General features: G+C 54.9%; 5 protein-coding genes across 5 annotated transcripts; 2 read left to right on the forward strand and 3 right to left on the reverse strand.

The window, feature by feature from the left end:
* Window positions 1–794: 794 nt before the first annotated feature.
* MYCGRDRAFT_66201 (GTPase-activating protein-like protein of the rho/rac family) lies at window positions 795–4,443 on the reverse strand (the record flags this gene model as incomplete). The annotated part of the gene is made up of 4 exons (XM_003857296.1): window positions 795–1,208; window positions 1,262–3,298; window positions 3,344–4,057; window positions 4,117–4,443. 4 exons carry the CDS (start codon window positions 4,441–4,443, stop codon window positions 795–797), a joined length of 3,492 nt encoding a protein of 1,163 aa, XP_003857344.1.
* Window positions 4,444–5,098: 655 nt separating this feature from the next.
* Window positions 5,099–5,798, forward strand: MYCGRDRAFT_98518 (uncharacterized protein; the record flags this gene model as incomplete). The annotated part of the gene is made up of 2 exons (XM_003856272.1): window positions 5,099–5,457; window positions 5,514–5,798. The coding sequence occupies 2 exons, from the start codon at window positions 5,106–5,108 to the stop codon at window positions 5,639–5,641; spliced, it is 480 nt and encodes a 159-aa protein (XP_003856320.1).
* A 676-nt stretch (window positions 5,799–6,474) lies between these two features.
* MYCGRDRAFT_66207 (uncharacterized protein) lies at window positions 6,475–12,351 on the reverse strand (the record flags this gene model as incomplete). The annotated part of the gene is made up of 1 exon (XM_003857295.1): window positions 6,475–12,351. One exon carries the CDS (start codon window positions 12,349–12,351, stop codon window positions 6,475–6,477), a length of 5,877 nt encoding a protein of 1,958 aa, XP_003857343.1.
* A 1,842-nt stretch (window positions 12,352–14,193) lies between these two features.
* Window positions 14,194–15,852, reverse strand: MYCGRDRAFT_66209 (uncharacterized protein; the record flags this gene model as incomplete). Its single annotated transcript, XM_003857294.1, has 1 exon — window positions 14,194–15,852. One exon carries the CDS (start codon window positions 15,850–15,852, stop codon window positions 14,194–14,196), a length of 1,659 nt encoding a protein of 552 aa, XP_003857342.1.
* A 185-nt stretch (window positions 15,853–16,037) lies between these two features.
* MYCGRDRAFT_102469 (ATP synthase subunit 4, mitochondrial) lies at window positions 16,038–17,077 on the forward strand (the record flags this gene model as incomplete). Its single annotated transcript, XM_003856273.1, has 4 exons — window positions 16,038–16,093; window positions 16,160–16,617; window positions 16,673–16,895; window positions 16,950–17,077. The coding sequence occupies 4 exons, from the start codon at window positions 16,060–16,062 to the stop codon at window positions 16,967–16,969; spliced, it is 735 nt and encodes a 244-aa protein (XP_003856321.1).
* Between the last annotated feature and the right edge of the window lie 187 nt (window positions 17,078–17,264).

The following is a 17,264-nucleotide window of genomic DNA, read 5'->3' on the forward strand; positions in this document are numbered from 1 at the left end:
ACAAAAAAAAACCATCGCGCAACGATCAAATCGGAGATCGAGAACACCGTGGGCGTGAACACGGGAACTGAAACAGCCATCATCCCTGTCGTATCAACACATATGTCATGCACCACATGAGATCCCTCCTGTTGGGTGAAGTCGAAACTGGCAGTTTTCCCCACGTCGTACGGGAAGCCAAGCAAGGAAGATCATACACAGATGGGTTTCACGAGGTCACGTCGGACTAACTTCCCGGGTCGGGTTTCACGGATCGAAGGTTATTGATTGCAGGTAAGAAGCCGAAAAGGTTGATGATGTCGGGAGGGAGCGATTTACATGATGTTGGATCCAGGTCGAACAAATGACTTTGTAGCGGGTGGATGTAATAGCAAAGAGGACGGCGAGTGCTGAATGAGTACGCAGGAGGAAGAACATTCGACGCGAGGGTCAATGTGACCACAACGAACCTAGCGGGAGCACTCATCCTGGCTCTCGACCAATACCATCACAAACCGTACATTGGAAAGTAGTGGTATCCACCTTGTCATTCAAGTGTCTCCATACACTGACTTTCGGCATCGTTCTTTGATGCATCCCTTCGAGGCCCCAGCGCTTACATCGTCCTGTTCTGCTTCCCAACGGACAAATCGCCCTATTCCAGTCCTTCCTCTTCTCCATCCCTCCCGCGACACGAAAGTGCACGATACACCACGCCCGAGTGATGATACTCCATCACACATGGGTACTTCAATGACAGAAGCATGAATTGGAGAACAACTCGTTCAAATCCATTCCATTCCTTCCATGCAAAACTACGCCAGCGCCATGGATCGCTGCTGTTTATTGTCAAAGCCACTGCCACCTCCACTCCTCATACTCGATCTGTCACCCCGACTTGGACTCCCGTGGCTCTCTGTACTCCCATTGGGATTTCCATACGGTAAATTCGGCGGCGTCATCGCATCGCCGGCGACGTGTCGTACTGAACTCTCGTTTTGCCAGGCATTTTGCTGGTGTGGATCGGTGTCGACGCGGGTGACGACAGGAGCGGAGGCTTGTGGGGAAGAGGTGCCGTTGACGACGATGTTGGGGGTGCCGGAGGATGTGTTGGCGGTCGGCGCTTTAGCGCGGTCGCCGTAGCGTTTGAGGATTTCTTTGGTCGTGATGTCGGCGCTGTTACTGAAGAGGGAGGAGTCGTTGAGGATCATGGCGAGATCTTCAGGTACCTGAGAAGGGTTAGGAGATTTCAATAGAAGAGGAAGTCGCTGACAAGACTTACTTCGCACATGCTCTCGTTGCACTCTATCAAGCTGTGCACGGCCTCAATGGCCAAGAAGCTGTCGTCGACAGGGACAGTGTCCTTGCCTGAGTGCAGCACATTGGGTGTGATCACGGTGGCCAGGTTGTGTGTGTCCATCTTGCTTCCACTCTCTTCATCAACATGACTGAAGCTGGACACCCAGTTCATGAACGTGAAGAGCACTTCCATGGTGTCTCGGTGTGCCTTTGGTAGTAAGCAGCAGGTGAGATGAAGAACCCGTCTTCTCCTCTCGCTGTCGTCAATCCTCTGCGACGTTATCCACAACTTGTGCAGCTTATGCGTCAGCAGTGGGTCAGGTAGCTCGCGCAAGAACTTCTTGAGCAAAGCAGCCACTTGCACAGGGTTTTCTCTCGTGAGGTCGAGATCGACAGAACCCTTGGAATCGATGTCTTCCTTTGCATCGTTCAGCCGCTTGATGTTGCCGTTCTTTCGGAACACGCCCTCTACAGACATGTCCATGGTCTTCATGGCGCTGATACACTCCTGGACGAGTGAGGGAACTTTGAGAGAGCCAGGTCCTACGCCATCTGTGCTTTCTTCGTAGTCGCGATCGAGCAGCAATTCCAGTGGCACGCCGAATATGGCGTTCTTCGGCCCTTTGGGCTTCTTCTCCTTGCCCTGGAAAGCCTTTCCAAATTTACTCCAGAACGTTGGGCGTTTTGTTTCTATCAGGTCTAATAGCTCCTCCTGGTTGAAGTGGCCTTCGACGAGTTGCTCCATCGATAGCACTGCAACATGCCGTACGATGAAGTATTCCAAAGCCGTGAGTTCGGAGAAGTATTTCTTGGTCCCAGGTGGTCTGCTTTCCATCTTGTCTGCCATGGCATCGCTCGAATAATCGCGAGTGTGGCCGTTGACCAGTCTCGGAAGGGGCTCCTGTGGTATCATCGGCGACCTAGCATATCTCGTTGCATTCGGCCTTTGTTCTCGGGTCTGCTGAGCCTGCACTATTCTCGGAATGTCATCCAAGGTCATGGCGTCTTGGTTGCCGAATGTCAGCTGAGAGACTGAATCAGGCCCTTCGCGATCTTCCACAATCTGGAAAGTGCCAGTTCTTCTCCGGCCGTCTCCGCCATCAGCAGAGCCAGGACGCATGCCTTCGGGTCCATCGATGATCCTTGACGTTCGCGCTTTTCGAGTTGCGTTAGAAAGGTGCTTATCCATTCTCGTACTTCGTAAGCGTCGAATGTCGCCCATGGTATCCTCCATTGAATCTTCGTAGGCCTGGTTTCTGGGCGCCGGAGTTCTGCCTGCGTACGACCTTGATCGTGTACTCGATCGCAAGAGTCCGGGGTTCTCGGTCGAACTACTGTTGCCATCTCGCGAGTCGTAGCCCAGAAGGTTGGGATCATCGCTGGTATGAGGCAACGCGCCGCTTGTGCGGAGCGTGGCAAGGAGCCGCGCATGAGCTACACGCAGAAGGTGTACATATTGCTGGAGCCTTGTGACTGGCGTGAATCCTCCTGCCCGAGCATCTCCTGGAGCATGGTTCTCACACCACACTCGCTGAGATTGCGAGCTCCATCTTGCCTCGCCAACATTATCGCTGTAGTCCTTGCCGCATTTTGAGCAGCAAACACACGGCGTGTGGAACACTCGATCCTCGCGGCGGAAGCACTTGTCTTCGACAGCTTTGTTGCAGACAACACATGTGTCGGCGCTTTTGTCGACGTAGAGCTCGGCATCCGCCCGCGAATCGCGGTGGGAGTCGGCTTCCAGCCGTTCGTCCAGTTTGCTGATGTCTTCGAGGAAACATTCAAGGCCCTCGGAGCTGGTGGTCTCTCTTTCCAACTTCAACGCTCCCGACAGACAAATACGGATCATGAGCTTCAGGTAGTGCGCAAGCCCTGTCACCAGTGACAGCAGTTCCTGCGTGACCCCTAGACGTCGAACACCGTTGTCTTGGTTCTCGGCGAGCAGTTGAAAGAAGGCGACCACTTTTTTGCACAACAGCTTGGCCTCCCGACTATAGCTCAATCCAGGATGCACAATCGTCTCAAACGTCCGTGGTCCCTTCTCTGCGGCTCTGCCAGATCGGACCTGCAGTCGATGATCCAGATCATCTGCAGCGGCAAATAAGAGGTCAACATGAGTGATGAACTTCTTCGCAGCCATCACACCGTCCATGTATGCACCATTACTAACGTGCAATAGCATGTCCGAGATGCAGGTCGCGGAACGCTCTTCAAAGGTCGAGAGTGTATGCCATATCCAGTGGACTTTGTACTCGACCGCCTCTTCCTCAGTCCGAACCACTCTCCGCTCCTCCTCACTCGCATCCCTATCTTTGCCTGCTTGCTCTAACGCTTTTCTCTCCTCCTCAGCGTCGGTCCCTCGTGGTGGAGCTGCATGGAGTCGGACATTCCAGTACTTGTGGATCATATAGCATTCAGGATGCCAGTGCTGATTCACGCCGTTCCGAAAGATCTCCACAAACTGCTTCAGTATGGCTGTATGACACCCATTGCATCTTTGCGCGAATTTCGTTGAGTAGTGGTAATGGCAGTACACGCTGCCTTCGTGTTCGTAGTACGAATCCTGGGCTCCAAAGACAGTCGGGCATACAGAGCAGGTGAAGTGCTCAATGTGGTACTTTCTATCCAGGGCTGTGATGTATGAGCCTCGAAGAGCTCCCTTGCAGGCATAGCACAGGAGTTCAAGGCGCCTGAAGTAATCTGTCTCGCAGAGAGGGTATTGATTCGGCGGGTGGTCTGGTACTGGGAAGAATTTAGAGGCTACGACCTTGCCACAGTCCTGCGATGGTGTCAGTATACAGATGGCGGACTGCAATGGAGCATGGAGCGCAAACTCACATGACATGTGAAGCACTCCAGATGATATGTATCTCCCAGTGCGCGAACAAATTGCCCCGTCAAATGCTGCTGGCATTTCCCGCATATCCTCTGCTGTCCACTCGGTCGCCTTGAGCTGGACTTGGACCTGTCCTTGCTCCCTGGATCACGCACGCCCTCTACTGACGGTCGCGTGGGATCGCGCTCTTGCGATACGCGCCGCCGAAGAGCATCGCTGTGGGGATCGCGCGGTCGCAGGGAGAGGTTTGTCTGGCCATTGCTGTTGGAGTAGGACTGCGATTGAGGGTGGTGACCGTTCGCGTGCTGGCGCTCTGGCGGCTCGGCCATGCCAGGCGGCGGTGGGGCGGTGTGCGCGCAATGCTGCTGGCGGCGGTAGGGAGACGTCGGAAGTGCAGTGTTGTGACCAGCAGGGGGGTCGGTGGCGGCGGTGGGTGCTCTCCTGCACAGACGGCGCGTAGAGTCGCAGATGCGGCGGACGGAGGATTTAGGCGATGGAGGAGGATATTATGAGGGAGAACGGGCGAGGTAGAGAGTAGAGCGTATGCGGAATGCGTCAAGCTTGAGAGCAAAGCCACATGCAGACGAGATGCATCTCGGCGCAGACAACTTGTTACTAGTGGTGATTGATGAACGCTGGCAGCTGGCGGGCTGTGGAGATGGGAGCTTGGGGGTTGGGGCCGATGGATTCTCTCTTGGACGTTCACAACGCTGTATACTCCTGCATGCGACGAAACGTACCACTACAGATTGTTATATTCTTCACCCAGCGTAGTGTGCTCAGTACTCTGCACTTCCAGTACAATCCAACATCGCTGAACGTCCGTTTGTTTGCTGCGGACAAGACCAAGAGCAAATGGCACGTGAGCCCATACTGACATGTACGCTTATCGTGACCTCGACTTCATCCGGCGCGAGTGAGTCGCATTCATTCATACCTCAGCTCGTCTGCTCGACAACACCCAACATTCATTGCACTCCACGCCGCCACAATGCCAGGAGTCACCGAGCCTCTCCGTCCAAACGTCACAATCCCACAATCCACATCTCGACGAAAGCCAGCACCCACCGGCGATGAAGAAGCCACCGGCAACTTGAGGCTCGGAGACTGCGCCAACGAGCAAGCGCTCTCACCCGCCGAAGTCATGCTCATGTTGGAACAGCTCGAGCGCCAGCCAGGCAACACGCACGATCCCACCAACGACATCTACTACAAGACGCGGGAATACTGCAAGCACTTTGCGCGGTTCAAGGACAACAACAGCATCACGCAGGTCAACGGTATCAGCACGGAGTTGACTTCGCGCGGATTGGGGATTGTGGAGTTTGAGAGGGCACAGCTGGGTGAGTAGAGCTAGGTCATGGAGGGCGACATGGAATACTGACGTGGAGTGCTTCAGCGACTTTGTGCTGTGATACGGCCGAAGAGGCTCGCACGCTTGTTCCGTCGCTCGAGGGCAAGATTGGAGACGAGGAACTACAGGCTGCCTTGGACGATATCTCCAAGCTGCGAGACTTTACTGCTTGAGCTACGAGGTGATTCGATGACATTGCTGGGTTTGACACATTAGCGAGGCGTTGGGGACATCGAGGCAGCATCCAACACGAAGGGCGAGCATGTATTTGCGTGTGGAAAAGCAGTCACACACATGGGCTTTCTCGACGTGCGCATCAGCGAGTGCATCGTCCGGAGCTCTTCTCTGCTCTAGCAAGGACGACCCACGGACGATTTGCCTGCTGTCAGACAATGAGATATTCGTATCGAGTTCTACATCCAGTTGGCTTATCACTCTACCGTTCTGTTGCTCCGTTTCTGCTCCCTTTGCGAACGGACGCCGTACATCTTTGCCGAGGACATGAGGGTGTCATACTGCTTCCCTCCCAGCACAGGGTGGCGGCCTCGTACATGTTCCTGGGCACAAAGAACGCAAAAGGGGAACAATGCGCTGTCAACCTCTTACTCTGTGACTAAGAAAGGGAGACGAATTATGCTATCTGATCACAGCCATCCTGCTTTTACAAAGCCCGCCTTCAGGCTCTAACCCCTTTTCCGCTTCATCAAATCCTCGCGCCTCGCGCCTTGCATAGTTCAGTCTCATCCTTCGCGCAAAAACACGATCCGTAACTTGGCAGAAAAAACAAGAGAAGAGTGCAGATCCCTGTTGAATCGAGTGGTCCGAGCGACGTGTCGGAATAAAAGCAAAACTCCTCCAACACCTTGCTCAAAACAAGTATATAGCATCTGTCCGATGTGATGACAAGGACAAGTAGTGACAAAAGAAAATAAAGGCATCGTGTGCCCTCGGTGGTAAAGTAGCGAGTGAAAATCGAGCTGAGAGTTGAGAGTCGTTTTCATCCGAATCAGTCATTCGGCACAGGCGAATGAGCAGGCCGTGGCGTGGGGTCCGAGTCGAACTCGGAGGTCGAATGGGCCTTGGGCGTGGCATCCTCCTCAGCCGGTTCAAAAGTCGAGAGGTCCATCTCAATCGTCTCGATGTGGTGACCAGGATGACGAGGGAAGACCTCCGGCGGCGTCAAGTGGCCAGCAGCAGCTACCTCAGCCGCAGGGTCTTCCATAATGGAGTGCCCCAAGCCCGCGCCGGGACTCATGATGCTCTTGGCCGGAGGAATCTCATCGCTCGAGATGACGCTTCCCTGGCTGTTAGTGCGCATCATCTCCGTGCCGAGCTTTGAGCTGCGCTTAGTACTCCACCTAGGAGAGCGTGCTCGAGGTTGAATGTTTCCTAGCTCCTCGTCCTCATCGTCGCCGCTTTCAGCTGCGGACTCGAGTCTGACTTTCTCCAACGATATGCGCTTGGCGTAAATCTCCTCCATCGAAGGTTGCTTGCGTGGTGAGGAGCTTTCTGGCGTTTCAAGAGCCCCGGGAGCAGAAATCTGCGTCTCCAAAGCGAGTTTCTGCGGACGTCTCTTGAAGTCGTCTTCATTACTGACCGTGTTCGAGATCCCAAGACCGCCAAAGTTGCGCTCGAGGTCGCTCTGATCCCACTCGTTCGTTGCTTGCCGAGAGACGATGAGTGGGATGGATGAGCTGTACTGGCTGTCCGCCTCACCAAAGGAGCTTGAGCCGAGAGAGCCTGTTCGGGTGGCGTCTCTGGAGAATACATGGTTGGAGCTCCCGAAGCCAGAGGATGAGGTAGTGGTTGTAGGACTATTGTCGCTGAGCATGGATTCCTGTCGGTGCTTCGGCTGCTGGATGTCCTGCGGATGGCTTGGTTTCCAGCCGTCTGGAGGTGTCTTCCACTGGCACAAGCGGCCCATGACTTCTTCCAACTTCTCCTTCGTTGGTGGCTTCTCGACCAACGCGTCGAAGTGGTGCGGCGCGTGAAGTTCCTTCAGGTATCCCGTCACCGCGACAATGGGTGTGTGAGAGTTGGCGTTCTTCGTGTCGCGGATCATCCTTGCGACATCAGCTCCGTTCACTTGGGGCAACTTGTACTCCATCATGATGATGTCGAATTTGACCTCGCTCATTGCATACCGCACGGCCTCCGTTCCGTTGGTCACGGCAATGGTTCGACAGCGTAGCTTCTCTAGCAGACGTTCCATCACGAGGCGAGAAACGGGGTGGTCTTCGCATACCAGCACATCGAGGGTGCGGAAAGTTGGTCCATCTGCCAAACTGATCTGCGAAAGACGACGAGAGCTTTGTCGGCGGCGCTGTACGCGTAGTAATGCTTGGTGTCTGGTCTCCTCGTTGTCCGAGGACGAAGGCGAAACATCGAAAACGCCACTTCTCCGTTTGTGGTGAGGCAGTAGCTCGGGCACGAGATCCGCATCTTGATTGTCCGCACCCAAGGTGTGTGACCTTTGTCTCGGAGAACTAACGCCGAGTTGACGATGCGCGGAAGTTGCTCTCTCGTGTGGCAAATGCATGGAGCCCGACTTGGCCGACTTGATGGGCGACGGAGCGGTAGACGTCGCTTTGAATGTGACTGGGAGTCGCGGTGCCTGCTCGAAGAAGTTACCAGGCTGAAGGGTTCCTCCCGGGGGTTGAGATTGGCTGGAAGATGTGCTCGAAGTCTTGCGACGCTCCTGGCTCTGACCGGTGGTGAAGTTCACCAGGAGTGGCGAGGAAGGTTGAGATGCTCGGCTCGGCGACGAGTGGGTCGGGCTGAAAAGTGAAGGAGACTGCGATCGAGCGCCTTGGCTGATGTTCATCGTCCGGTTGAGAGGGCCAGACACTATCGGACTCGACTCCAGGGACGGCGCAGGCGATGGCGAGACAACTGCAGAGGTGGGCACAGATGCACTGCCTGTCGCAGCTTTAGCTTGGGCTTGTAGTGCGTCTGCTCGAAGCTTCTGGATCACGTCCTTATTGGCTTTCTCAAGCACCGGCAGGTTTTTGAACTGAAAGTTGCCGAAGTCATCTGCCACCATAGGCTCGCTCAATCTGCGCGATCGACCGTCTCGAACGTGAGGCGGAATATGCAGCGGCATAAGATTGCGCTTCACCGAGTTGACCTGCGAACGTACTCGCGACAAAGCATCATACGGTCTTTCCAAGTACTCCGCACCGGGTGTCTGCGCTGGGGAAGTGGACTGATCCTCAAACTCAGCCGCGAAGCTCTGCATCGTCGCGCCTCGAGCATCGAAGTATTCGGTGTCTTCAGGATTCTCGCTGGCGGGGATAAAGGATGCTTCATCTTCTCGCAGCGTCTCCCAATTGATCTCCGCGAACCACGGATGGGCCTTAATCTCGTCGCCTCCACTGGCAAACTTCTCATCCTTATTCGATCCTAGGCGTGCTTTGGGGTCTAGACATATCAGCTTGTTGACAAGATCTTTCGCCTCCTCGGAGACATTGTCCTCCTCGTCTCCCGTTGGCCAGTGAATATTGCGTGACAAAATATTCTGGAAAACCTCTTCCGGGCTGTCGGCATTGAAAGGCGGCCGACCATACAAGCATTCGAACAAGACACAGCCAAGTGACCACCAGTCGCTCATTTCATCCTGACCATTCCCATTGATTGTCTCTGGTGCGAGATAATCGGGGGTGCCGACGAATCGCCTGCTATTGTCCTCGGGATCGAACAAGGCCATCATTGGTGGTGGCATCGCTGCGGGCTGCTGCGAAGGAGTCTCGGGCTTCGGCACACTCGAGTTGCTCGCGACAGGGTGGAGGGCATAGGGATCAGGGGAGTCGCCACCATCGTCACTCCCTGTCTCTTCCTCGATTGGCGTTCGGCCCTCTGCGACAGAGAACCTTCGGAACATCGTGGATAGAGCTTCGCTGTCGCCGCTGTCGCTGCGATGACCGGATGTCCGTCTCGACGGCTCTCGAGAGGAGTCCCGATAGAGACTGAAGTAAGACGGCTGGTTGGAGTCACCCACAAAGGCAGGAGTAAGAGACGGAGTTTGCGCCGGCGATTGCGTAGCTCCTTGGTAGTCGAACGACGTCGAGCGCGAGGAGGCCAGAGATGGCGCACGGCGGAAGGGACCGGCTTTCAAAAGATCGGGAGGGGCATCGCCTGGCTTTGCATTGATCGCACGCTTTTGCCGACCGATTAAACCCATGCGCGAGAGCCCAAAATCCGTCAGCTTGAGATGGCCCTTCGCATCGATGAGGAGATTGTCGGGCTTGATGTCGCGGTGAACAATTTGTCTGCTGTGCAAATGCTGCACGCACAGCACGACCTCGGCGATGTATTTCACAGTCCAATCCTCTGGCAATGCCCCAAGAACCTTTATCAAAGATGCGCAATCACCGCCGTTGAGGTACTCCATGACCAGGTACAGGTAGTCTTTACTGGAGAATGTCCAATAGAGCTTCGCGACAAAGTCACTCTCGCCCTGCCACATCATGATGGCCCGTTCTGCTTTGACATTGGTAACCTGATTCTTGGCGACCATGTCTGCCTTCTTGAGAACTTTGATGGCATAGTAGTCCCCAGTAGACTTTTTCTTTGACAGATATACACTTCCAAATGCGCCCTTACTGATTGGCTTGATGATCTCAAAGTCTTTGATGGAAGTTTGCACAGCCTTGGGCTGGGGGTTGCTGATCACCGCGCTCAGACGTGGAGAACCTGGTCGTCCTTGGGCCTCGGAAAATGCGGCTGAAGATTGTCGACGATGGTGGTGATGCTGTGCTCGAATAACAGGGGAGCTGAACTCGCTTTGAGATATAACGGGCGAAGTTATAGGCGAATGGGCGCTGTCAGTCCCGCTCGGCAGCCTGGCTTTGGCCATTCGCAACGGTGATGAGGGCGGCGGTGGCGCTCTGCCAGGAGACTGGTGCCTTCCTATCCCTGCTAGGCTTGGAAGTACTAGGCTTTGACGCTTTCGGTCGCGCGATCGCGTGCTAGCGACACGACTGAGGCTTACTTCGGCGCCCGGCGAGTCCGCACGTCGGTGGCTACCACTGGCGATGGAAGAACGCATGCTGCCATCGCTTTCGGCGCCCGCATCGCTCTCAAAGGCTAAGGATCCGCGCTTGTGCAGTCGATACGACTCCGATTGTCCTGCATGAGATCTTGGCGTCATGGCTCCATGCGGACTGCTGGCTCTTGACGACGCTGCCGAAGAACGACGCCGCAAGCTAAAGTCTGAAGCATTCCTCAGCGCCGATGCCATTGCGCTCGGACTTGAAGTACCCGACGTCTGGAATGTATTGAGGCTGAAGATGCCGCCGGAGGACGCCATGTCCGATCGAGATCCAGGTGTCTCCTCCTGCGGCTGCTCTTCTCTTGGCTCTTCGTAGCCGTCCGAATCTTCACTAGAGGCTGAGTCGCTGATATCTCCTGCTGCAATCCGAGCTGCCTTGTCCATCGCAGCTTCAATACATTCCTGTACGAGCACATCGTACTCAACACGGATACGCTCCGAGTATTCTAGAATGCGACGATGTCTAAAGACAGCTTCCACCTTCGCTTTCGCCAGTTGGGCGGTGTCGTCGCAAAGCAATGAAAGACCTTGCTCGTTCTCAAGTGAACCTGCGCTCGGTGACTGCCACTGCATGACCTGCTGGATACGACCTTCCGACTGTGGCGATTGTGTTCTGATCTCACCCGGTGCGCTGTGCTTGGTTTCCTTGATCGACGGGGTACTGATCTCCATTGACGTGTCGCAAAGGTCCAGCACCAGCTCCACGATCCGTGCGAGCGGTCGCCGCACAGCAAATGAGCGAGCACGATGATGGCTCAGACCGCTAGCCGAGGATTCACGAGAGCGAGGTGCGTGCGTGCCAGGAGATGATCGGCCAGACGAGGGTCCAGAAGATGGCAGGGAGTTGGACCCGATGGGAAGTCCTTTGTATTCTGCTTTGGGCACGGGCGTTGGCGAGCCTGCATCGTGTGCGTTGGGTCTGATGGCGCGTGTCTGAGCTTCGAGAACATCCAGCACCTTGACCAAGGCTGAGCGTTGCTCCTGCAAAGACTCTTGTGCCATCTGTACTTCCATCTCTGCGCGGTGTTCCTGCGAGCACAATTCGGTATGCTTCTCGAACCACCAAGGCGTGATCTGCCGCTCGCAGATCCGGCACAGCACAGGAAGCGGGGGAGGGTGATTGCCAGGATCCTGCGCACCGCTGTCCGCCAATTTGGTCAGGTAGGTCGCCAGCATTTCGGCGCCAACGCCGAGGGAGTCTACCAGAACCTGCGGCAGGTCGATTGTGATCTCTCGGGAAACGGCCGGTTTGATCATCCACATCGTATGACTCTCCTCTCCCGTCGTGCGATCGTATACCATGATGCCCTGAGCGTCCAAGTCGACTCTGTTCTCCTGTACATTCGGAGTCTTGTCTGCATCTTGCTCCACGTCCGGCATGCTATCAAGGCCAGCCTTCGGCTCCATCGGTGTCTGGTCGTCCGTCTGCCCGTCTTCTGCTGTGAGTCCACCATTGCTAGTCTTCACCGCGAAGCGTACGAAATGGCTTTTGGAGTCATCCTTGCGCATAGCCTCAACACATTCCGCGAAGACTGCATGATTGTCGACCAGAATGTCCCCGATTGGCTTTCCGGTGATGTCGCTAGCGGGCGTTCCAGAAACATCTTCCCACGAAGGGCTGACCCATCGTATGGTTCCCTCCAAATCCAATTCAAGTATGGCATTGAGTGACTGTTCGGCCGCCTTCTTCAGATCATCACGCTCTTCCCGGATGTCCATGCTAACAGTCCGGAGCATTTGTGCCTTGTTGGCGCCATCGTTCGAGGCATCTTGTCGTAGTGCTGTCACGGCCGGAGGAGCCAATGTCGTCTGCAGCGCCTTCCCGTCGCTCATTGTCACCGTGTGCTGTGTGTATTGCTGCGGCTCATTTGCTGTATGGCGACCCGTGGAGGCGCCTATGCCCGGTACGCTCGCTTGCCCATCGTGATATGTGATCAGATGGGTGCTGTTGTCGTGGTGGGCCCTTTGCCGGCCAGGAAGGTTGGAGGAAGCGTCCGCCGGGTCTGACAAAGCGATGCGCGGAGGTGAATAAAGCGAGCGGGCGGACGGAGTGAAGCCCGAGGACTTGGACGGGAAGGCTTGACGAGAGGATGGGCGGTGGAGAACAAGGTCGCCGTCGATGGGGAGCACTCGATCAATCACTCGGACAATCGCTAAAGGTAGACGACGCTCGAGAGTTGAGAGCCTGGCTCGCTCCGCAAGTGTTTAGCGCCGAAATATACTAGCGGGGGAAGAGACCTACCCTTCACCACAGACCACACTATGAAACGGCCTTCGTTGACAACAGAACACATCAGCCTTGTTGACTTCCAGGTTATTTCTGATGTTATGCTACTTCTGTCTGCGTCAAGATGACTTTGCACGTACACTCCCGACTAGACGCCATCACACCATCAACATCACCACCTGGTCGACAACCCTCCATCCCGCTGCAGCACAACCACCACGCCTCCCAGCTCTCGCGTGAGGCTGTGTGGTAGCGATGAACCAGCTCCTTGACGTCCACAGCTTGCGATACGTAAGAGCTATGCTTGTGTCTCACACCCGACAGGTGTAGCGTGTCCCAAGCAATGCATTTCATTACCAGGACGTTCCCACTGGTTGCGGTGCTGTTGATGTTACTTATCTGCACGGCTGTCCTAGCCGGCATACCCACTTACTGAACAACTAAATTGATGACCTGCAAACCTGCCTGGCCACGTAGATAAGCCGTTGGACCATCGGGCATGCACGGCTAAGAACGTGTGCAGGTTACTGGTCGACACACTGCCCACTGTCCAAGCCAACACCGCTGCGGTGCTCCTAACAATGGTCCCTGTCCGCTGACTACACGCAGTCGATCATAGCGGCGGCTCGGAGCGGGTCACAGTCTGGGATTGTCAACTTCCGATGGTGGGAGCATATGCGTCTTCTGCCACGCCAACGACGGAGCGAGCCATGGTCGAGCACTTTGCGTGGTATGCACAATGTGCGTGTACTCGAGCCCCGCGCAGGTATACATCAAACATCGATCGGCAATTCGCGTGCGGAGTCATGTCCGATGTGGCCTCGTGACAACTCAAAGCCTTCTGCAGTACCGTGGGTTGCGTGCGGCTGCGATGGAGCCTAGCAAGTCCTGCCGAATACTGATTGGGATCACGAATCAACAGACTTGCTTACCGTCGATCGAAGCTGTAGCCGGAAGAATCTGCCGGACGTTCGCGAGTAATGCAGCCAACAGCATTGTGAGATCGTGCATCGGGCCCAACATTTGCTGGGAGCATCATTTATATAATTAAAGCCCCGCGGCAGTCCACCAACAGTCCACCTCCCTGCAATTGCACCATGTCCAGCGTTACGTGCAACATGCCCAAACTTTGCAGGGTCCGAAACACTCTCACATTCGACATCCTCACCATGCAAGCTCTCTTCAACTGCTCAGATGACCCTGTTGAGTGCTGACGTGTTGCTGCGGGCACAACTTCCCCGACCAGCCATACCCTGTAGGAAATGAAGCTACAGTACGATGGTCCATTCGATTCTAGACGTGACTTTTCAGTCCGTCTGCTTGGTGGCCCTTGGTAGCCTGCACTTTCCGCGACTCAGTTAGACACGGCAGGTCGTCAAGACTATAGAACGAGTGCTGAGCACTCCATAGTGATCGTTGATGTTTGATGGCGTCCTTCACGGTCGTCCTCACATGCTTTCCATAGCGTTTTGCAAGAGTGAGCCAACCTCATTCAACGCACCACTCTCCTTGTCGAAGTAAATGCGGGCCGGTATATCCCATTCTACGACAGGAACCTTCTTCATGTCCTTCCCCAGCTCAGCCTCAATAAGTGACCCATACGAATGGTCTAAAAAGTCCTCCAGCTGGTAGTCGCGCTTTGTAAACTGCTCGCCCATGATCTTCGCAAGCGTTGCCACGTTGGGATGGAAGTGATTCGTTAACGTCTCGAGTTCCCATAAACTCGAATCGATGGCACCGGTGAGCATCGGATCTGGCTGCTTCATGTCAAATGGATCGTCCATGCCCTCCTCTTCGTATTTGAGATTCAAGGAGTAGATCGTGTGAGAAGGATGGTATGGTCGATGCAGCATGAATGTGCATGGCGGATGCTGCTTGAGGGTGTTGTAGATCCATGGCACAGTCCAGACAATTGCACCTGGTGGCGCCTGCAACGCTAGCCGGGACAGTCGTTTGATGAAGCTCGCGACCATGGCTGCTGGCAAATGAGAGGAATTCATAAAGGTATTGAGAAGGCGGAAGAAGCGGCTTCGGTGCTTGCTATGCAAGACGTCCTCGTCAAGCAGGCTGTAAAGTTTCGTGTAGAAGTCGGGGTAGTCCAGGTTCTTCGCAGTCATCAGATGAAATATGCCACTCAACGACATGAGAGCCATGGCACGCCCGGAATTGAAGGAGTCGGTGAGGAAATCTGTCAAGAGCTCGATCTGGGTCGCAAACCAAGGCAGTATTTGCGCCGTTGTGACACTGAGGATTGTCTTCCTCTGTTCGGCAGCAAGAGGCGAGCGGAAGATGGCCAGCCACGCCTCTCGCGCTATCTTCCGATGGGCATTCAACGACCGCAGTTGATGTTTTCCGGCATCCGGTGCTTCGGCGAACCAGTTGTCGAGCTCCTGTTCGCTCTCTGGAACATTTTCCAGCTGTACCAAAAGCTCAATCGCATTGCCCACAATATCCTCTCGAGTTGCGCTTTCATGCAGGCATTGCTTGACGGCCGCAAACGTGTAGAACCGTACGTCGTCGTTCTCCTCCACGTATTTGTCCACAAACTCTTGTCGCGCGGCTTCCGCATCCGTCTCCTTCAACAGTGCTTTCACGAGCGTCACAAAATTCGAGTTGCTGGCCCGCCAAACTTGCTCAGCATTCTTTCCCACTTCAGACGCCTCTTCCTTCACGATTCGCATGCACAGAGTAAGTGCTGTGCTTTCAATCGACGCATCTGGGCTCCCTATCCAGCTGGAGACTGTAGCAACGTATTCGCGAAGTTGTCCTCGAAGCCATTGTGCAGTGTCAGCATCCTCGTTGCTTCTCTTTGACAACTTCTCTCCGGCGATGAGGCGGCAGAATGTTCGACATAGAGCCACAGCAGCGATTGATGCTGTTTTTGGTTTCTTCTCTACGCTCTCCACGAGTTTGAGGAGTTTCGAAATATTGTCGTAGTGCTCAGGCGATTCCAGAATCTGTTCCTCGAGTGACAGGATTTGCGACTGCGTATCGTCCGTATATGTGGTCTTGGGTGCTTTTCGTGCCTTGGTCACTGCCACTGCACCGTTGGCGGCAGCTCTCTTCCGCTTGCGAGCTGCCCCATCATCTGAAATTATGCCCGGCATTGTGTTGTCAATTGCAAATAGTGTTAGTGCACTTTCTTCAAATCTCAGGCACGGAAGATCTTTGACGTCCAAGAAATCTTAAGCGCAAAGGGCAAAGTCGTCAGGAAGTGAAGCGGTCCGTCCCTTCCCGGACAGTGAGAAGCCGAGCTTTGCAACAGCGTAACAACTTCGACGTCGACGACACCTCATTTCCGCAAATCATTCACAATGGCGTCGCGATTGGCAAAGCTCGCGCTCTCGGGTATGTTGCATGCTGCTTGGAAGAAAGTCTGGAGCCATTGAGCGCACATCTGACCGTCTATCGCAGGCGCTCGCGTCGGAAGACCAGCCCTCCCCCGTATCGCCCTCCCAGCAATCACTACCTTCTCGACCTCCGCCGCCCGCCGTGAGAGCAACGTGCCTCAGAAGGACCCCAAGTCCGCCGCCAACTCCATCCTCGAGTCGCTTCCGGGCAACAGCATCGCCGCCAAGACCGCCATCCTCTCCGCAGGCGCCGGCCTCTCCGTAGCTGCCATCAGCAATGAACTCTATGTTGTGAATGAGGAGTCCATTGTGATGCTCTCGCTTTTGACCATCTACTGGGCCGTCTACACCTACGGAGGACCGATGTACAGCGAGTGGGCACAGGGTCAGCATGACAAGGTCAAGGGAATTCTCAACGCTGCGCGGGAAGACCACACCAATGCTGTCAAGGCCCGCATTGACAGCGTCAAGGATCTCAGTGGAGTGATTGATGTCACCAAGGATCTCTTCGCTGTGTCCAAGGTACATATTTAAAGACGCATGGATAGATGAGCTGTGGTCTGACATCTTTTTCCAGGAAACCGCTCAGCTCGAGGCCCAGGCATACGAGCTCCAGCAGAAGACCGACCTTGCCGCTGAGGCCAAGGCTGTTCTCGACTCATGGGTGCGCTACGAGGGCCAGGTCAAGGCCAGACAACAGAAGGAGCTCGCAGAGTCCGTCATTGCCAAGATTGAGAAGGACCTCGAGAACCCCAAGGTCCTCGACCAGATCCTCAGGCAGGCGGTGTCAGATGTTGAACGTGAGTCAATTTGTACGATGCCGGGCAAGCGATATGCTAACATGGTTGAAACAGGTATCGTCGCGCAGAAATAGATCACGTGACTGAGAAGTCTTCGGTGAGAGTGGCCGAACTCGCATTGTAAATACCTAGACATTTGCGAAAGGCGGTCAAATGAAATGGGTCCTTTTTGTTGTCCATGCAATCCTCACCTCAGAAATCAGCGTCTTGATATTGGCCGTTTCTGCACATCGGCAATAATTCGGAGCTCGAAGCTGCCCGCCTGACAGGCCTATCTCCGTCAGCAAATCATCGCCGCTAACCAAACATCTTCACAGTACGCGGGCAATATATCAGGCAGTCTCTTCCACATTGCCGAATAATGCTGAA

The sequence above is a fragment of the Zymoseptoria tritici genome, chromosome 1 (assembly GCF_000219625.1).
Source record: "Zymoseptoria tritici IPO323 chromosome 1, whole genome shotgun sequence".
NCBI classification, from domain to species: domain Eukaryota; kingdom Fungi; phylum Ascomycota; class Dothideomycetes; order Mycosphaerellales; family Mycosphaerellaceae; genus Zymoseptoria; species Zymoseptoria tritici.